Consider the following 20868-nt stretch of genomic DNA (forward strand, 5'->3'; position numbering starts at 1 on the left):
CACACGTGTGGGGAAGCCCCGGTGGGAAGGCACGTGCGAAGTACATCAACAACAGCGGAAGCGACACGTTGTTTTATTTACTCGCTCGCGGTCACTGATTCGCCAGTTCTAGCCATGGACTCGGCACTTGCAAGACTGGAAGGACGCGACTTCGAGTATTTGATGAAGAAGAAGCGCATCACGATAGGTCGCAGTAGCGGGGTCGATATCAACATGGGGCCATCGCGATTCATCTCTAGAAAACATTTAGACGTGCTCATGGACAGTGGAATGTTTTATCTCGTGTGCAGGGGTAAAAATGGAATATTTGTTGATGATATATTTCAAGGCAGAGAGGCTAAGCGGACACAGTTACCATTATCGTAAGTAGATTATTGTTATTGATTGTCATATGGCTTCTAGTGTAATGAATGGGTCACGTGTTATATCTTATAGCTGTGTGATAAGGTTCCCCTCTACTCAAATCAAGTTAGCCTTTACGTCATTGGTAGAAACACCAGCCACACCTTCTCCAGTTATGACCCCTCCTCCAATGTTCCCGCTGAAGCTAGATTCCCTCCGGTCGCCATTTGTGTCACCATTTGTGTCACCAGCACCCTCCCCTACGGGTACAATAAGGTATCGTTGAGTAATTTAATGCTTTGTGTGATCATGTAATCTCCTACAGTGCAGTGAACTCTTGTCCGGCTAGCCCTAGTGGGCGTGCCCCCAGTTTTGACATGATGGTGAGATATGCAAGTAGCTTGTTATCCAACCAAGCCACCCACCCAGTGGCCATTACTGAAGAGGATGAAATTGATAGTCACCCTGCCATGTTGTGTAAGAGTGAGGAATCACATGACCTGGAGGAGCCACATGAGGCGGTGACAGCCACAGGATCACACAATGACAACAGGGAACAAGATGAAACCATAGAAGAGAAGGAATCAGATGATGAAGGTAAAAGTATAATATCAAGTAGTAACTCATTCACAGACCACTAGTAACACAGTAACTATCACCCAACAGTTAATTTAGTGTAGTGGAAATGGTCACAGCCATCACAAGTTATTTTAAGCTCTGGTACTGGTTAGGTACGGTGCAGTAAGTAACATGATTGTTGTTCTAATAGTGGATGGAGGAGCTGATAAGAAGCCACCATACTCTTATGCTCAATTGATTGTACAGGCTCTACTATCTGCCACGGACCACAAGCAGACACTGAGTGGGATTTACGAGTTTATCAGTCAGAATTACCCATTCTATAAGATTGGAGACAAAGGATGGAAGGTAATGTCTGGGGGTATATAGTGATTTTGTACTGTGTTTCCGTTGTTGGATTATTAGCCGTGAGAGAGAGTGTTACTTTTTGTAGATTTAGCAAATCAAATAATAGGCTTGATATGTCTGCAGGATGATCCTCAAATTTCAGTTGGTTCAAAAACTGTTTAATATGCCAACCTCATAGATCAGTAATGAACACATTCTGTATAGCTGGTTTTTGTCATGAGGAACTTATTCTCTCGTTAAGTATTAATTTGCAAAAATTTGATCTGCTACAATAAAAACACCATTACTATTATCACTACATGGTATAGATCTATTTACATTCTCCGCACATATCTTGCATTGTAAGAGAATAACAAATAGTTGTGATATTTATTTTCATGATAACACTGTGTTCGTGAAAATTGTTTTACCTGCAACATATAGCACTCACACACAAACACCAACTATATGGTATATGTAATAGTTGTAACAAGGGCATGAGGGTTTTGCCTGATACGTATGCCCGACTGCCGGAGGGCCACAGGCCTGAGGGCATACATATCAGCCCAAATACCCCGTGTTACAGCTAATATGTAACACTTATTAGGCTGATAGCCTGTACAGGGTGATCAATCACCCAAGCCAATACGAGTGCAGCCACTGGATGTATTATATATGCATACCTAAAATTTCGATTGTGGGTCAGCAGCTAGTATGTTCTGGTTACGTTTGGACATGACGAACGGACATATCCTAGAGATATCACGGAGAATTTCGGTTATGCAAGTTTTAATCAGTGCTATTGAATTGTTTATGGAAAAGTATGGGGCTTCATGATGGGGTGTGTCTATTCGAAAATGTGTGGAAACGATTGATGAATAAGCTATAGGACTAGTTTTCACCTTTCCCAATGTTTTTCAACTTGTAGGATGGCGAAGATAACAAAACGCTCTCCATCTGAGTGGTTTTCATGGCGAAATCCAAGTCGTGCATCCTAATCATGTGAGTATTAATCGATCCCCGCAATCAATTTTGGCCTGCAATGTTTGTATAATCAATGCCCAGTTGTAGCCCAGGCGGCTTTTTTAATCTGAGGTGTGAAACTGTTACATGATCAGCATATAACATACAGCCTGTTTACACTACAGGTTGCTATGGATGAGATCGCTTCAGTTCGATTTTTAGTGCCGTTTATACTACGAAGTCAAACCCACTCCAATCGCCAAAAAAACTTAAACCCACAATCATAATTTTCATCAAAGTAGAGATTGTTGATGGAGTTAAAGGATTTGTGTGCTCTGTTATCGTAAGGTTAGTAGGCACGATAAAGTTTTCAGTGTTGGAGACAGCCTCTCAATTCTATGGAGTTGGTTAACTGTTTATTCGCACGCGTACCTTAAAATAGCAAAATAAAAATAATTTAATATAATGGCTTTCAAAAATCTAGCAATGCTGATTAATAGTCTTGTTGAAAGCACCACAATGGCATTTTGTACTGGCCAAGCAAATGTGGTAACTGAGTCCTTTTGTTGTTCTTGAGGCTGTCCTTCCGTATCGTCCCCTAAATACTTCGCTGTTGCTTCATTTCGTCTTTTCAGTCACAATTTTAGCTGTAGTTCTCTGTATCTTTATCCTGTTTATTAGAGCCAAATCGAACTGTAGGTTCACAACTGTTTATACTGGGTGAGTAGAGCAAACTAGTTCGAACCAGACCCACATCCCTAGCAGGTCCATTTTAGAGCGGTTCAATATGGTTCAGTTCGATACGGTACACGTTTACACTGACTTGGAAATCGCTCTGATTCAAGTTAGTTCAAACTAGATGGCTAGTGGGCTGATAGTCAACTGTGCAGTGATCTGTAGCACATATCATTACAATATCAAGACATTGCAGCTGTACCATATGTGATGTATGTGTAGTGATGTTTTGGTTGTGCAAAAATGAAGGTCTGCAGTTTAATGGTGTAGCTGAATTGTTTACCAGTTTCTAACGGTGTGATGGAATAATAGCTGAGCAATTTATTAGTCTGTTAGGGCAATTGCTGTATATCATGTATTGTAAAGTAGCAACTACGGCTGTTAGCTACAGATACACTTTTCCCTTCACTTCGGGTGATCATAATCCTTGCTTGTTTATTAACTATGGAGGCAATGTGTTGTTCCTCCTTTACCAACCTCCTTTAGTGGCATTCTGGTTGTAGGTGTCATGGTAACAGATGCCATTTTCTCTCCCTACAGAACTCAATACGCCACAACCTGTCACTCAACCAATACTTTATGAAGGCTCCACGACAACCAATGGCTGGCAAGGGTGGCTACTGGTCGATGCATCCTGACTTTGAAGAGAAGCTGGTAGCTCAGGCTTACACTAAGAGGAAGAAGAAGGGTATACCTGTCTTCCCTGCCAACAGCCTCATCTCTAAGTGAGTTAGTTGGTTGAGGTGAACTACTTGTTATTGTTAGCAATAAAATGATCTCCTCTAACACTTTGGGACTAGTGGCCCAAGAGTGTATGGAGCTGGAGCTGGAGCTTTGCCTTATTATTTTTTGTCTGTTTGTTTTTGAATTGTGTCCTTAATTTTGGAGAACTTTTTAATATCAATATCATCAACTGGTACCAAATAACAAGTAAATTATAACCATTGATCGAAAACATTTTTGATGTTACTGGCTTATTAAAAAACCCTCTCACCGCTGAATTTGTAAAAGCTCCACTTCTAACTGCAGTACGTAGTACTGCATAGTAGGGATCATGAAGGTTTGGGGTACATACAATGCTTTATATACTTACGTGGTGTTCTCCTTTGTCTTTGCTGATAGCACAAGGTAACAATTCGCGGTAGTGCCACATGATGGCTCCCCTAGCTATGTTTGACAGGAATTGTTTGAGTTTTCCTTTGTGACTGGATTGATTGCAGAGGTCCTTGTTCTTCGTTTGTAATGCAGTGTAACGGGCTGAACATAGTTGAAAAGCATTCAAACAAAAAACAATAAGCCTGATGCTATTCTTTCTGTTCTAATGCAGTATGCACGGTTCACCAGTCATAATAACGTTACAGGAAAAAGTAAACAAACAAGTACGTATAAGGAAAAATTAAGAATTTTTCCTTATGCTTTTATAAAACTATGTGTCACATTACTTGCTATATATAACAAAGAATACAATTTTTGAGCTGTTGTTTGTACAAAAGTAACCACCAAACCATTATGTACAAAATCGGCCTAGGCCTTACAGCTTAGACAATACAGTAACAAAACATCTGGGGCTTGGACCACCAGTGTGTCTAGCAACATTGTTAACCTGTTGATAGATGAAGCAATTATCTCCAAGTATGGTTTTCAGAACCAGTGCACCTGTGCATATCAGACCACTGGTTTGAGACATGCTAAAGTAATAATCTGTCTACTTACTGTTTCTCTTCATTAGTAGTGCCATTATCACTTGGAAGAAACATCTACAATACTTATTGATCACCTTGTGATGATGTCATCTGTAATGATGTCATCTTACCCACAATAGTGCATGAGGGACTGGTTATCCATATAAGGGTGTGGATAAGTGCAGGGGCTGACACTAATACTCAACGAGTACTTGTTTAGGATTTTGGTACTCACATAATAAAATTAGCCTTTCCATAATGATGTCATAATGATGTCAGAGCAAAAAATGACAACCTCTATTTGGGGGACTCTAATGTTTTCAAGTACAGGTGATATTGGGCGACAAATGAAGATCGATTGTTTGTGTGATTCAGGAAGAAGATATCGAGCTAAAACTAACAGGTATGGGTATAACGCAGTGGAATAAAATCATTTACGTGGGTTTTGAAAATTTCAGCTGGTTTTGAAGGTTGAGTAGAAATAACATTCCTTAATATATGTTGTAACGATACCTGGTAACTTGGATTCAATATCATCCTTTATTTACAACTAAATGGTTCATGAAAAACTTGTCGTCATAGGATGCAATACTCAAAAATATAAGAGTACCCCAAATAATAGAAAACTGATGTGATGTCATTATGGAAAAGGCTTATTGGTACTTGAGTACTCGTTAAGATCACATGACCCAGCTCACATGGTGTATTTGTCATCAGGGAGTGAAAGGCTGTAGAGTTTGATTGGCATAATTTATTGTCAGGGACACTAACATCAGTACTTTAATACTGTGTATGTATCATTGCTGTTACTTTAAACTTAGTACAAAACATGTCAAATGGGTATGACTACATGCTACTAGTATTTGTGAGTACTCGATCATTAACTCTAGAGAGTACCCAAATACTACAATACTATGATTGTTTCAGCCCTAATTAAAACATATGATAAAAGGTACAGATCACTGACATAGTGATGCTACAGACATTTGTATAGTCAATTCTACCATATGGCTGTTATGGTGGGTGGTGAGTGGGAATTATTCATGACAATAATCAAGTCTTTATTATTGGGGTTGGCTAGTAGGTGACTCCTGGTAGGGGTCCATTAGTAGTTCCATTGCTATAGGTGGCTGGTTTCCTTATAAGCAATCTGGTCGCACTTGTGTACCGCTCTGTATGATCATGATTATCTAACCTCTTCTCTGCTTTGTTGTTTCCCTCTCGTTTCATACAAGCTAGTCATCACATGATCTACACATGATGGCTGACCCCATCCACTATTAGGTAGGGTTTGGTGAAAGTTTTGGACCCTATGCCATTTTTCTTTTCTGACCAATCAGACACTCCAATTCAGCTACAACACAATTTAATAGGCTAGAACGTTGAAGATGGTTGACTGAACCATAGATGCACATGCACAGGAGGGCTCAAAAATGTAGTGCTTAATTTCAAGAGCACAGCAATTCCTCCATACCCAGCACCTGTACATGTGGTGACCATGTTCTTGATGCACTGCTCAACAATCTGTCACAATGCTGTGACTCACATTGTACCTTCTCTCCCATTACTGGCTCTCATATTGACCATATTACTGGCTCTCATATTGATCATGTACATGGTGGCCACTATCATTTGTTAGCTACATTATCCAGACGCTTAGTTAAGGTCCCTTAGTACATAAACTGACCTGGACACTTCACAAATTAATAATGTCCCTAATTGGTTCAGCGATTATATCATATGATGTGAGACTTTTGTTCTAATAGGAGCGCACCATCCTCACCAACCCACCATTCATCCATGGGATCACATGACTACCATTTAGGAAGGGACTCTCCCCAGCCACACCCCTCACGCTCCATGGTGATGTTACCAAGTACTTACTCATTGCCGTCTAGTCCTTCAAGGAATCATCGTCCATTAAAGTTTACTCATCTCACACTGGGCTCCTCCACTGGTAGTCTACAGAGAGTTGATGATGATCCTCCTCCGAGTAAGAAACTCTGTTTAGAGCCCACCAGTGATGATGTCAGTACTGCTGCTCACTGTCGACCTGCCAAATTATTTGGCACTTCATCAACTGCTTTGTTGACTGCAATGCATCGCTCCATGGCAACCAGAGAAACCCCTACAATGCCAAATATTAACTTAGGTAGTAAAGTGAAGGATATGCCACAACAACCCGTTGCTATTGGCAACAATGGCTCATACAAACCAGCTGTACAAATGGTGCCAATTTCCATTGTCAGTAACAACCAATGTCCGGTATTTGTGAACATTCCGTTTAGCCAATCACAACAGGCCATGTCAGCCTTGCCAGCTCAAACCTTCATCCCTATGGCAGCCATTCCACAGGATAATGGATCACATGATCCAGCTAAAGACTCATGTGATGATGTAACGACATCACCAGCTGGATCACCTGATCCTCCAGTAAGATCACCTGATCCTGGATCACCTGATGCCTCAGTGGAATCACCTGATACAGCAGAAGGATCACTTGACACAGGATCACATGATGAAGGAGACAGATCACCAGATGTAGCTAGTTAGATGTTACTATGGTTGCATATTATTAGGAGTCAATTTCTGTCACAATTTCACATGATAAATCCCTCATTATTGCTAATTAATGATTCTGTGTAGAGAGTGCAGAGGTCCAACATGTTGGAGTAATGGGTTACAACCAATCATGCACAAATTTTGTACCTTTTAAAATATTAGGAATCTTAACTTAGTGTTGGACACTCAAGGTGTCATTATGTTCACAGTAACTTCACAAAGCAACATGTCCTCTTCCAGTTATGTAAGGGATAGTCCCTCTCATAAAAGAGGGACTATCCGTTAACGTTGGCATGGTTTATCTAGGAGGTCTGGGGACTACTGAGTAGGGCTGGGGGATAGTATGAACATATCGGGATAGTATCACTATCGCCTATCGTTAGAAAAATTACTATTGGACAGTAATTAGTATGTAAAAATATGTAGATATTACTGCAAAATGCCTTTTAAAATAATATTTGGGAGTAAAAATTAGTCTAAAAGGGTTGCTTGTCTCTTAGTGAAAACATATCCATAAGTAACATACCTACTTGCATATCTCTTTGAAGGTGATAAGTAGAAAATAGGTGAATTTTCACTATCGTTGTGCTTTCATCTATCGTGAACAGTGTCTTACTATCGTTCGGAAATTGAAAAATCCACTATCGCCCAGCCCTACTACTGAGGTTTAATTTTGACTGGACTTTGTTGAGCCAGTCTACCACTGTCAGTGAAATCTTTATTTTCTAGCTGGTACTATATATCTGTTGTGAAGGGCAGCAAGGGGTAACATTCAGAGGCTGTAAGTTGTATAATACTATTAGACTAAACTGATGATAACTGAAACTGCAATGCTGCTTCACAAAATTCTCATCAGGAAAGGGTAGTTTTTATTGTTGGGGATTTCTGGTTCATACTTTTTGTCATTTATAAAGAACTTATTTATGTACAACTTTATGTGCAAATACAAGTATACAGAAGGGATATAAGTTACAGGTTTAATGAGGGATATAAGTTACAGGTTTAATGAGGGATATAAGTTACAGGTTTAATGAGGTAAATGTAGAACTTGGATCAAGTGAGGATGCAGCCTGCCAGAAGTTGGTAGCTGTTAATTTATTGTTTTAGTTGCAAAAGGAAGTGTTTTAACCCAACATCAAGTTTGTAACTACAGCTGGCCTACTGTATAGAATAGCTGATGTTGTCATATGGTTCATGGTGTAAGCAATGGTAGATGATTGGTACAATGACAGGTCAAGATGAAAAGGTATTCAATTCAGCATACACAATGATATTTGTTTCCTAATCCAACAAGTGAAAGTGTTACAATGTAATACTCTCAATAGCACCTTGACGTATTATATTGAAATACATCAAGTGATTAGCCAATAGAAGCAGTTTGTCAAGCTTCCTTGACAAAAACCTGTAATACTAATTTGATTGGCTAAAATAATGTGGTGTGTTTCTATTAGAAGTAAATGTCCGACTTGACAACTAGTGTTAACATATAATTATAGTGATGCCCCATGGCATAGCAACAATATGGTTGCTAAGGTAAATGTCATTTTGATACCATAGCAACAGTTGCTAAGTGTGATTGGTCTTTTGCAGTGGTTTTTTGAATTTCTGTTGCCTAGTAACAGTTGCTATGGTTGTCGGATTAATTTACAATAGGATGGATGGCTGTGGTATTCGGGATTAATAGTTCTCGAATTGTAAACAGAAAGGAAATAGTGGGAGGCTTTCACTCCTTCCTGTTTACAATGCTCGCACTATTAATCCCAAATACCACAGCCATCCGTCCTATTACATAATTATACTAATATGCAGTGTTGGGAGTAACGCGTTACATAATATTATTACTTTTGTGGTAACTAAGTAATATAACGAAATACACTATAAAAACAGGTAATATAACTCAAGTTACTTTACTTACTAATGTAACGTGTTACCTAAGTAATATATTTACTGTAACGAGTCTAATATTATTACAAGTAACGAAGTTACTAATCTCGTTAGTTATCCTCTGAGTAATGCCTAGCCACAAAAAAGTAATGAAGCCTACTGAATAAAGCTTATTCACCAGCTTCTTACTTATAACCAAGATTTGTACATTGTCCAACAACGTAATCATGTCACGTGATAAAGTGGTAGTTTCACATGTGACAGTTTAAGGCTGTGGACACAAAGTAATATAATATTATTATAGTATCTTTATTTTATGGGTAATGTAACTAAATAGTTCAGTTGCAAGTAATATGTAACTAGTTACTTTTACAAAGTAACTTGCCCATCACTGCTAATATGTAGTTTAGAAGAGCTGTAATTGATGAATGTATGGTTGACTGTTCTATTAGAGCATTTCAATTTTAACAGCTTTACTTCTGAAATACAATTAAAATTTTTACCCTCTCTTGTAGGAGATTAATTAGGTCTTCCCTTCTTGTCTTTTCATTGTCCATGAGTGTGCTTCGATTGCACCTAAACTGTATATCTTCCACTAGCTCACAGTGAGGGGGTGTTTCACCCATGGACCCCACTAAATCTGCCCTTGAATTACCAAAGAGGTTGATCCAGTGGCTTTGTGTTCTGTATGCAGTGACTGCTCTATTAGAATTTAAAACTGGTACCTGGCAGATTTCATATTATTCATCGTGTACACCTGTACATTTATCATAAAGACTGATCCAAGACTGCAAAGTGACTACCCTGTGTGTCAGTGCAAGAACAATGATAGAGAAGTCTGCAACACTACATACACTAACTATAGAGCGTAGGCTCTAATATCTATGCACGAACATTATAGGAGGGTGCCATGGGGATACAGGAATTGGCAAGGAAAGGGTTCACACACACGCCAGTGAATAGTTTCCCAATAAGACAATGAGTGGAGTCCTTAAAGTCTAGCAGAGTAGTCCAGAACACAAAATGACTAACACATGACTGCATTGGAAGATCAAGCATGCTTAGAAGTGATTTGATCTCAGGGAATTGACAACTTAATAGCTCTTGAGCAGCTCTACAACATGCTGCTGTGTACTAATTATAATTTATATTTCATAAAATATACAACTGATGATAAAAACAATAAATAATTTACAATGTCACATCACTATGTGATCATGACATCATCATCACTGACATCATCAATGACATCATCATCATCAAGGTCTTCCTCATTGATCAAGGCCAATACTTGCTCATAATACCTATTGGGTCATTAGATCAACAAAGGGATCACATGATCTCATATCAACCTCTTTGTCCTGCTGTGACACCTCCGTCTTATTATGACAATGGTTACTATGATAACTACAAGCATCCCTAGAACTCCTCCCCCACATACTAATATGATCAAATTAATGCCACTATCATGTTTGTCTCTGCCTGGGGGTGTGTTGTACGCTGTAACCAGAGTATGATTGATACATAGAGAAGTCGTAAGCCAAGGATAGAAAACTTTTATTATGTACACTTACAGTTTGGTAAAGTGTGTCAAGCTCATGGATTGGTGTGGGTAAGGAATAAATCTTGTCCTGGCAGTGATAGTTAAATGAACATTACCAGAAAGTGCCTATCAACTGTCAGTGGTTTGTAATTTGATAAGGTCTCAACAATACATGTGATAGTTTTCTATCCTGGCCCTTGACTGATAAGTGACTGGATGAACACACTATACACAGTCAATGACATACTCATTACACAGACGGATAGACTCACTATTATTACACATAGCTGTACAGTGTGATAAATTATTGAAGACTGCAGCAGTCTCATTGGGTATATAGCAGTCACTAGGCAACAATTGGCATGTTTTGTTGTAGTAATACTGTGGTGGGTGTGTCCTTATGATGTCATCACATACTAATGGGTATGGCTCCTCACACACTACACAAGACAAACCATTGATCATGTGATACACAAGAGGTGTGTGTTCTATTAGAGTGATTGAATTTATATGGAAACAGTTCCCACCCAATCTTTAAAGAGCAATCCAAGAGCATTGCATTCTGGGTCATGTGAGCCATCTAATTTAACTAAACTCTCGGTTATCCGAACCCTTTTGTTAGAGCTGTACTGATATGGGTTTTTGGCATGTACCGATATCCGATATGAATACCACCAAAAGAAGCCGATAACCGATAGTCAATCCGATATTTGCATTACAAACAAAAGTCATAGATAATCTATGCATTTACCTACTCTACAACAACATGTGGATATATTCATTGCTCACTCTATGCCTGTGGTGATAGTGGCTTGGGTTTCTATTGTGCAATCCAGACAATTCAGCACCCACAAACATTTTATGCATACTCCCATGAAGCCTTAAACGGATATTTCTGCATTACTCCGCATTTTATTGGCTTCTGTGAACTCTGGTACAGTAGGTTTCCTTGGCTATCCTGTGACTGTTGTTTTATATTACAAAGGTACTATATAACTGCTTCATTTAAGCATAGATAATAGAGTACTTAAAAGGGATAGGAAACGCAATAACGTGACATCACAAAATACGTACATTTCTTTTGGAATTCCGTGTATTACATCACGAACATACTCGTTACGCTTGCTGCGCTTGTATCAAAGAGAAACAAATTGTTGTAACGACAGGATTTTGCAACCAACAACTGTGAAAACTTCGCTACAATGAATTCAAGTAAGTAATCGAGGGGACTAGGATGGTACCAACCCTCAAGGAAGTTGTGCGCAAGATTGAAAGTGAAAAAAAACGGCCCAAAAATTACTTTAAACCACTTTACTTTCTTCGTAAATATATTCTATCCTTTTAACTGTGATAAACCTATTCCTTACCATTTAACAGAGAGAACCAGAGGAAGTATCAGAGCAAAACAGGAACTGTTGCTTGAAGAAACGACTAAGTATCTTCAATTTTTTACCAAAAGTTTAAACCACCTTGCAGTACAACGCAACAGTAAAAGAGTGTGTTTGTGACACGTCTAGCTTACCACAAGATTCGAAAGTGGAACCGGCTATAAAAGAAGTGGTATGGACGAGGCATGAAGGTACTATGAGCGAAAGTATGACAGCGTGTAACAATCACGGTTAATGCGATACGCTTTGTTACAAAATCTATGGTCTGAATTCTCTCGCCAAAATCTCTCACAAAGGCCTAAATACTTGCTGTAGTCTGTTGGATTACTATTTATGCTGCTTAGAACACTAATTCTCATGCTTGAGCACAAAACTGTCTTGTCTTTTCAAGTCACGCGTAACGGAAATCAAACCGGAAATAGCTTGCGTTTCCTATCCCTTTACTCTATTATCTATGATTTAAGACTGATAAGCTTTACTTTCCAGCAACAAAGATTAGAATCGCGTATATTTGTATGGCTTCTCGTAGCATTTGCTGTACAGTGAACAATAAGCCACTGGCACTAAACAGCTACATGGATAACGTAGAAAACCAATATATAATCCGTTTATGTACAAACTATTGCTGCTGTATAAATATCGGTAGCGATATCAATCCTCCTACTGTTCTGTACCGATACCGATATCGGTAAAAAATGCCATATCGGTGGCCGATATTTTGGCTGATCCGATTATCGGTACAGCTCTACCTTTTGTTCTCAGGCAATGAGCTCTGTTGAAATACTCTAATAGAACGTACTCCTATACACTAAAATACTCTAATAGAACAGTCATTTCCAATTTCGGATAAACGAGGGTACGGATAACTGAGGGTCTATTGTATCTAGTTAGTAAAACATAATCCCCCCCCCCCCCCCCCCCCCCTCACTGCTATTTTGAGTATTGGAGGATGAGAAAGACTGTGCTAATGATAAGTTCTGATAACAAAACTCATTTTCACAATAAACAATATTATCTTAATAATGAAATATTAGCACAGAGTACTATGATACAAGAACAGTTTTGAGTAAAGGGCTAGCTAGTATCTCTTGGAAAAAATAGCATTACCACAGCTAATAGTGACCTTATACTAATAAGTACCATCTGCCTGCTTTTAATATAAAATAGTCTACGGAGATTTACTATTATCTTGAGATATTGATAATACATCTTTATCACAATAATTACACAGGTATCACAATAATGACACAGGTATCACGATAATCTCGTCATTATTATCACACAGTCCCCATAGAAACTACTAATAATACTTGTGTGGCCTGAACTAAATTTTCTGCTAACTAATTGACTCATGTCTCCAGCCAAGCATAATTCGACCATGTGGGCTTGACCAACCACAGCAGTTAGTATCATCAAGAGTTCATAATATTATTATGAACTCTTGGTATCATGGATCTACCTTTTGTATCTCCACCCACTGCATAAGTGTTTATTAGTGGTATAAACTCACAGCATGGCTTCATAGCTTTATTTCTTTGTAGGAGTGATTGTAGAGACGCTTGTCATACTGTTCTTGTTCGTAATACTGTACAATGGGTGGAACATATCTGCAACTAGTGGCATGGTTTCAGAGTTTCCACAGAAACCCTCTTTGAAAAATTACTTCACAACAATGCAAGATTTTAATCTCTACTCAAATGTGCTGTAGCTGCAGATGACCACCCTCGTCTCATTGATTTTTTTTCTAGGGATGAAACAAATATCAAATTTTAAGAATCCTGAAATAAACAAATGATTCTCCGCATAACTAGATGCTCAAAAGGGACTTTGATTACTACTACAACTTTGAATGTTAAATTATAAGAAATCCTTTACAACAGTTTTCAATGTCTGAAAATTCATTGCAACTATCACAACTAATATAATAGGCAATAGAACACTTATTTGTCTTCAAAAATATGATGAATTACAGTTTTAAAATGACCAGCTTTCAGAAAAAAAGCTTTTCAAGATTAAATGTGTATTTGCCTGATTATCAAATATTTCATGAATAACAAATATTTCTTTACAAACAAATACCAATTATTTGTACTAGCTATTTGTCTTAGCCTTATTTTTCTGTGATCCCTACTCATTGTAACTGTGATCCCTACTCATTGTAACTGTGATCCCTACTCATTGTACTCAAATGTAAAATTCTTCTTTATGCTTGTAAGTGTATATATCTGAGTACAATCAGGACACCTCACTAATAAGGACACCTCACTAATAAGAACACCTTGATAATCAGGACACTTGTCCATGGTCCCATTTGTATTAGTGTACACACATTTAGACCCCTGAAATCAGGACACCTTGATAATCAGGACACTTGTCCAGGGATTTTTTTAGGGGGGGGGGGGGGGGGGATTTTGCCCCTCTGAAAATGATTTCCCCCCGAACTATGCTTCAACTGGTTCAATGATAAAATTAAATTTAAGAATGATAAATTTTAAGTTCTGCCCCCCCCCTCAAATTTTGAAAAGCTCGAATTGCCCCTCCTGAATTTTCTAGAAAAATCCCTGCATCCACGATCTCATTTGTACACCACTGAAATCAGGACACCTCATAATGACACACAGGACATTCAACAAGAGGTACACACTATCCTATTACACATGATCTCACATGGTAGGGGTAAGGCAAGATGGTCTGTTTTGGTGTCTAGTTCTTACCAGGAGCTACACATTATGCTATAATTATGTAAAACCGTAAAACTCCGTATACTAACGCTACTCACAATCGTATAAATGATCGTCACCTTTACAATTCATAAAACACGCCATACCTAGACAACATGTGTAACGAAATAGTCACCATATAATATATCAACTCACAGATCACGAGTAGTAAACTTAACACCTCTGTCATAATTGTTCATCGCGTCATGACGCGATATGCTGATTAAGACATTACCATAGATATACTGATTGGAATCGTCTCACGTGAGCCTATTAACTTCAATAGTACAAACGGACAAGTTATAATAATCGGAACCGGAATCAGGAATGGAATGGAACGACTAAACCAGGTCAAGAAGAAACCAAAGCTGAACCCGACCCGGGCTCGACCCGACCCTAACCCCAACCTAAGGTTTGCATAATTCTGTATGAAGTTAGATTTTTGGTGAGTTCGAGGCGAGCTAGGGTTGGCCCGGCTTCGCTCGCTCCAACCCTAGCACGCCTCGAGCTCACCAAAAACTTACCTTCATGTTTGATAGTGGAGTTATCAGAGTGACCATTCCGTTCCATTCCTGATTCCGGTGTTAGGTGCAATCTGTGAATTTGCGCAGTTTATAAATTGCGCTGCGCATTTTGTGAATTCATAAAATGCGCAACAATTTATAAATTGCGCAGGTCAGGCAGGTGTCGTACTGACATATGACAAGGGGCAACGCGAGATGCGACACATTACAGTTGTATCCGTTGCCGACCTACTGTCGTTCCAAGTGTTAGATCACGAGATTTCCTCGTGGCAGTGTATGCGAGGTGTCCCTTAGTCTCACGGCGCCCGACCCTAAAAAGAGGGTCGGGCGCCGCGAGACTAGCGAGGTGTGAGTTTCGAATCACCATGAGTTTAGAGATACGTCGGAAAGAGGGTCACGCCGGTACAGAGAGCTTCTGTAGAGGAAAATATCTTGATCCCAATCACACCTCCAAAAGCAAAACAGTAACTTAATGCACTTGTCAATTTCATGCCCCCCCCGGGAATACAGGGGATTGACAAATCGTGGTGTCAAATTCCCCACTACTGGGGCAAAATCGGCTGTCAAATCCCCCACTTGTCCCCACCCCCCTAGTAGGGGATTTGACAACACCTCAAGGATGACTAAGTGCATATTTCATGCATGCAATTGTGATATACATGCAATTTTAATATTTAGAAATGCAACAAATTGGTCAGTGAATTGGACAACTGTCAATTGCCCCAGGGGTGGGGACAAGAAGCAATGTCAAATCCCCACTTGAGGTGGGGCATGAAATTGACAAGTGCATAATGGAGGAGTCTGAAGGTGCATGCAGAAGATAACAGACGTTTTGAATGGAGCAGAAAGAAGTAATATTTCTAATTAGCCTTTCCATTGCTCAGTGAAACAAAGAAGCTGGTTTGTTTTGTTAAACTACCCAGAGCTCATGCATTGAAGTTCAGGAAGATGTTCTATATTTGCCTGCCAAGCAAAGGGTAAGAAACTAAACCTGCTTTCAATTGTTTGTGCCTGCCCTTCACAAAATTCTGTAATTAGCTACAGAATGAGAATGACAAAACTCACCATTGTTTAGTTGCAACAGTTGAGACTTGAGAGTAGAGTGTGTGGATTCAACTGAAAATGGACATGTAGACTACAAGAAAGTACTTGCAGAGGTATGGAAGTGAATTATGTACAGTATGCTATCATATTCTCAAGTATCACAAAAATTTATTACCACTAGTCATAAGACCTGGACATTGTGGAGATGGGTGGTTAATATTTTTTTTTGTTTGTTTTAGCTAATAATGTTTTTTTATACAGCAATATTATAATACTGAACAAGTAGTCCAGTTCCCAAGTTTGTAATAATGCCAAACTGTAGTGAAGGACGAGTCAGGCTTGATATTTTGCAAGAGACCAATCCTTTGTGATCCCCATAGACATAGCAACCAGCTATCAATCTATGGAGCCCACCTATCAATTTTCTGATGTATTAGTTTGGAAAAAGATTGATAGAACAGTCATTTGTTCTAATAGAGCAGTCAGTAAGTGATCTTAGAAGAAATCTGTAGGGGCATGCCTCCAGACCCCCTAGCTAGTAAGACCATGTGTGTATTTTCACATGTACAGTACTTAGCTTTACAACCACCTGGAACAGACCCCCTGATTTCTTCACTGTTCAACGTTGCTTAGTATCTTAATTTGGCATACCGCAGTACTTATAATGTGAACATCATGGACCTACTTGAGTCTTCTTTTATGTATCTTTGCTGACAGTGGAAGATGTTGATTTGTGGTGGCTAGCTTCACATAATGGCTTCCCTACACGTGTAACAGAAGTTATTTGAATTTTCTGTTACTGTAGTGACTGGAATGGTTCCAAAGGAGCTTCCCATGCAATGCTGTGTAACTGGCTGAACATGGCTGAAAGCAAAGTGTAATTATGGCCTAATTATTGTTGGGGGCACGTTCAGATTAATACATGAAGTTTGGCACCTGTTTTCAGTTAGGGATCATCCATAATTTTCAGTCTTTATGCTATGGGGTGCCGTTTGTACCAAAATTGTACAAAAATGCCTTATTTATAAACTATAACCATACTTTATAAATCAATGCACTACTTTATAAATCAATGCACTACTTTATAAATCATGAACATATACTTTATAAATCATTGACATACTTTATAAACTATAACATTGATTTATATAAATTATACATGTGATTTGTAAACTATAACACTTATTTTTAAAGTATAAACACTGATTTATAAATTAATAATATTATTAATTTATATATCAATGTACTACAGTTTATAAATCATGTGTATAGTTTATAAATCATGTGTATAGTTTATAAATCATGTGTATATAGTTTATAAATCATACACATGATTTATAAATCAATAACATACTTTATGAACCATACATGCATAATTTATAAATCATCATTATGATTTATAAATTGCACATGTCAGATTAATAAATCATAAGTATATTTTACAAATCATCATCACGAGTGACTTAGTTTGGTTATTTTTGTATTTTATAAATCATTGTCGTACTTTATAAATTTAACACATACTTTACTAATCACATGTACAATTTACTTTTGTAAACTAATACTATGATATGTAAATCAATAGTGTAATTTAGTAGCCATATGTTGTTGTTTAGTATCGATAGTTACTTATATGTGTATCAAATGTAAAGCATTTGTGGTATATGATCCAGCACAGGATTCAGCACACTTAGTACAGGCTTTGGCAGCTGTTGTGAGCATTTGTTCTAATGAGAGCAACCCAGCAAAGTGGAGTATGTCACCATTACCAATGCCCCTGCCAGTGGTTCCACCAACTATGCCACTGTTGTCACCAATTATGCTACTGTTGTCACTGGCTGACTTGAGCCCAAATCCTACACCGTGTAAGAGTAGCCAGCAAGAGTGGCATAATTAGTGGAATTACTGGCAGGGGAGTTACCCACAACAATGACAGGGGCATTGGTAATGGTGATACTCCACTTTGCCGGGTTGCTCTCATTAGTGCAAGTGCTCACAACAGCTGCCAAAGCTTGTACTAAGTTTGCTGAATCCTGTGCTGGATCACATGCCACAAATGCTTTCCATTTGATGCACATCTAAGTAATATTATCTACTTTACCAGTTAGGCACTGGAGGGTGTACACAGAAGGCAGAGCCTGTTCGAGGTGTTTACCCATAGCCTAGGAGCCTAAGAGAAAATCTTTGAGCTAAACATCCTAAAGTGAAACGGGACAAATATTGATATGAATTCTAACTATCGATACTAAACAACAACATATGGCTACTAAATTACACTATTGATTTATATATCATAGTATTAGTTTATAAAAGTAAATTGTAGCTACATGTGACTTGTAAAGTATGTGTTAAATTTATAAAGTACGACAATGATTTATAAAATACAACAGTAACCAAACTAAGTTACTCGTGATGATGATTTGTATAATATACTTATGATTTATTAATCTGATATGTGCAATTTATAAATCATAATGATGATTTATAAATTATGCATGTATGGTTCATAAAGTATGTTATTGATTTATAAATCATGTGTATGATTTATAAACTATACACATGATTTATAAACTATACACATGATTTATAAACTGTAGTACATTGATATATAAATTAATATTATAATTTATAAATCAGTGTTTATACTTTACAAATAAGTATTATATAGTTTACAAATCACATGTATAATTTATATAAATCAATGTTATAGTTTATAAAGTATGTCAATGATTTATAAATCAGGTATATGGTTTATAAATCATGCATATAATTTATAAAGTATATGTTCATGATTTATAAAGTAGTGCATTGATTTATAAAGTATGGTTATAGTTTATAAATAAGGCATTTTTTGTACAATTTTGGTACAGACGGCACCCCATATTATGCAAGCGTACAAAGAGTACTCTTTTTTTCTAACCCCCTCCCTCCTTCACAAAACATACTGTATAAATGTTGATACTATGTACAGTACATATACACGATGATTATTCATCATTTTATAAGCGTACACGTGATTTAACCCCCTCCCTCCTAACGTACTCTTTGTACTCTTGCGTAAAGGCAGAAAATAGTGGATGACCCCTTAACTATATTTGACTTTACTCTGTTTGTACAGACTATACCCACTGAGTGAAACTCAACTATCCTTTGTTTAAAATGAAATGTATTGAAATAAGTTAGGCTATGCCACAAAAATTATTATAATTATGCACCTATTAATTGCTTCAGCAAACTCAATTCAATTCAATTATTAAACAGTTCAATATACATCATCACATTCTGTGTATTCATTTGTACCATTAAGTAAACATATACATGTTTGTATCTATATTGTTCTAACCTTCTTGGTGAATAGTTGGATTTCTTGGTGAATCAGTTAATTTCTTTTCATAGTCTGTTGTATATTCCGATGAGTTAAGATGTGTCACATGCATTAACAGAAAATGTTTGTTTATTTAGAATCATTTAATTGGATGACTATTGTCATTCTTGTGGAATGATTAGTTTGGGTGATGATACTACTGACATGGTGAGGTCTAGTTATGCAAACAAATTTTGTATTCGTGTGTGGATTCCATAGGTCAGGTGCAATAGTTTCTCATCAGGGGTACGGTACCATGAACAGTGTCTAGGAAGACAGCCAGGCAAGATGAAAGTGGGTATAACTTTTCTAGGTCTTGCTGTTCATCAAAATTGATCAAATGGAGTTGTGCCTTTGTAACTCATGTATTGGAGTATACTTAGCTACATGTGTAACACAGCATACCTGATTCCAAACGCTATATGTTTGCACTAATAGCTGTATGAGGTGGCATTATGTAACTGCATGTTGTGTTACATCTACATGCATGGGATAATGTGAGAGTGAAACTATAAGTACCATTTAAACTGGACATTAAAGATATGATGTTGGGACACGAGTTACAATGCTTATGTGCTGATATACATTTCATTACTGGTGGAGCATGCATGTGCAGCGTTTGTTTGTTCTGGACAAGTCAACTGCTAGAAAAACATACATGCAGGCTGGACTGTACATGTGCCCATGATCAATATCAGCTGATCGAAATGAGATGAACCTGCTAGCTACCACAAATGCTGTAGTACACAGAGGGCAAAACTGAGAGAGAAAGACAGTATGCACCTTATCCATGCAGGAGAGATAGTCTGCAATGTAGCTAGAATGCGTCTTTATCCATGTCCCTTCAACTAGTAAATATATTAAGGGGGAAAAAGAAGCCTGTTATTCCTCCCTGAAAGCAACTATGATACGCACTTGAATCATAACGGCGGTACGCTGAATGGACCAGAATCCAGTTGATGTTCATAAAATGCGCAGCTCTTACGGTATAGTTCACAACACAAACTGCGCAACAATTTATGAATCGTTGCGCATTTTATGAATTCACCAAATGGGCAGCGCAATTTATCGTATTATAAACTGCACAAATTCACAGATTGCGCCTAACACCTGTTCCGGTTATTATAACTTACCACACAGAGGCGTTCGCCGGATCATAGATAACTAACCCCAGGTACTTGGAATCTGGCATAGATATACTATATGGGTTA

The 20868-nt window shown here is 38.0% G+C and overlaps 2 protein-coding genes and 1 long non-coding RNA gene across 4 annotated transcripts; 2 read left to right on the top strand and 1 right to left on the bottom strand.

Annotated features, from left to right (window-relative positions):
• Positions 1-4: 4 nt before the first annotated feature.
• Positions 5-7257, top strand: LOC136251477 (forkhead box protein K1-like). Its single transcript, XM_066043931.1, has 6 exons — positions 5-362; positions 436-618; positions 668-939; positions 1112-1269; positions 3487-3671; positions 6395-7257. The coding sequence occupies exons 1-6, from the start codon at positions 115-117 to the stop codon at positions 7179-7181; spliced, it is 1833 nt and encodes a 610-aa protein (XP_065900003.1). The 5' UTR covers positions 5-114; the 3' UTR covers positions 7182-7257.
• A 2911-nt stretch (positions 7258-10168) lies between these two features.
• On the bottom strand, positions 10169-15241 carry LOC136251510 (uncharacterized). Of its 2 annotated transcripts, XM_066043968.1 has the most exons (5): positions 14882-15121; positions 14785-14832; positions 10890-11057; positions 10427-10574; positions 10169-10378 (listed from the first exon to the last, which is right to left on the bottom strand). In XM_066043968.1, exons 1-5 carry the CDS (start codon positions 14913-14915, stop codon positions 10282-10284), a joined length of 495 nt encoding a protein of 164 aa, XP_065900040.1. In that variant the 5' UTR covers positions 14916-15121; the 3' UTR covers positions 10169-10281. The 2 variants fall into 2 exon arrangements, with proteins under 2 accessions (XP_065900040.1, XP_065900041.1); XM_066043969.1 differs by lacking the exon at positions 14785-14832 and having other exon boundaries at positions 14882-15241.
• LOC136251512 (uncharacterized) lies at positions 14894-20202 on the top strand. Its single transcript, XR_010699111.1, has 3 exons — positions 14894-15137; positions 19756-19825; positions 19877-20202. It is a non-coding gene; the product is annotated as an uncharacterized lncRNA (long non-coding RNA).
• The last annotated feature ends 666 nt before the right edge of the window (positions 20203-20868 follow it).

This window comes from Dysidea avara, chromosome 3 (assembly GCF_963678975.1).
Source record: "Dysidea avara chromosome 3, odDysAvar1.4, whole genome shotgun sequence".
Classification (NCBI taxonomy): Eukaryota; Metazoa; Porifera; class Demospongiae; order Dictyoceratida; family Dysideidae; genus Dysidea; species Dysidea avara.

What these genes read in the sequence shown, in the direction of transcription:
- LOC136251477 (XM_066043931.1), top strand. Translation starts at nt 115, where the DNA reads ATGGACTCGGCACTTGCAAGACTGGAAGGACGCGACTTCGAGTATTTG. An exon ending in TCCCCTACGGGTACAATAAG is followed by an intron (nt 619 to 667) that starts GTATCGTTGAGT and finishes AATCTCCTACAG; the next exon opens with TGCAGTGAACTCTTGTCCGG. An exon ending in GAAGGAATCAGATGATGAAG is followed by an intron (nt 940 to 1,111) that starts GTAAAAGTATAA and finishes TTGTTCTAATAG; the next exon opens with TGGATGGAGGAGCTGATAAG.
- LOC136251510 (XM_066043968.1), bottom strand. Translation starts at nt 14,915, where the DNA reads ATGACAGAGGTGTTAAGTTTACTACTCGTGATCT. An exon ending in AAGTTTACTACTCGTGATCT is followed by an intron (nt 14,833 to 14,881) that starts GTGAGTTGATAT and finishes CATGTTGTCTAG; the next exon opens with GTATGGCGTGTTTTATGAAT. An exon ending in TGACGATCATTTATACGATT is followed by an intron (nt 11,058 to 14,784) that starts GTGAGTAGCGTT and finishes TGTCTTGTGTAG; the next exon opens with TGTGTGAGGAGCCATACCCA.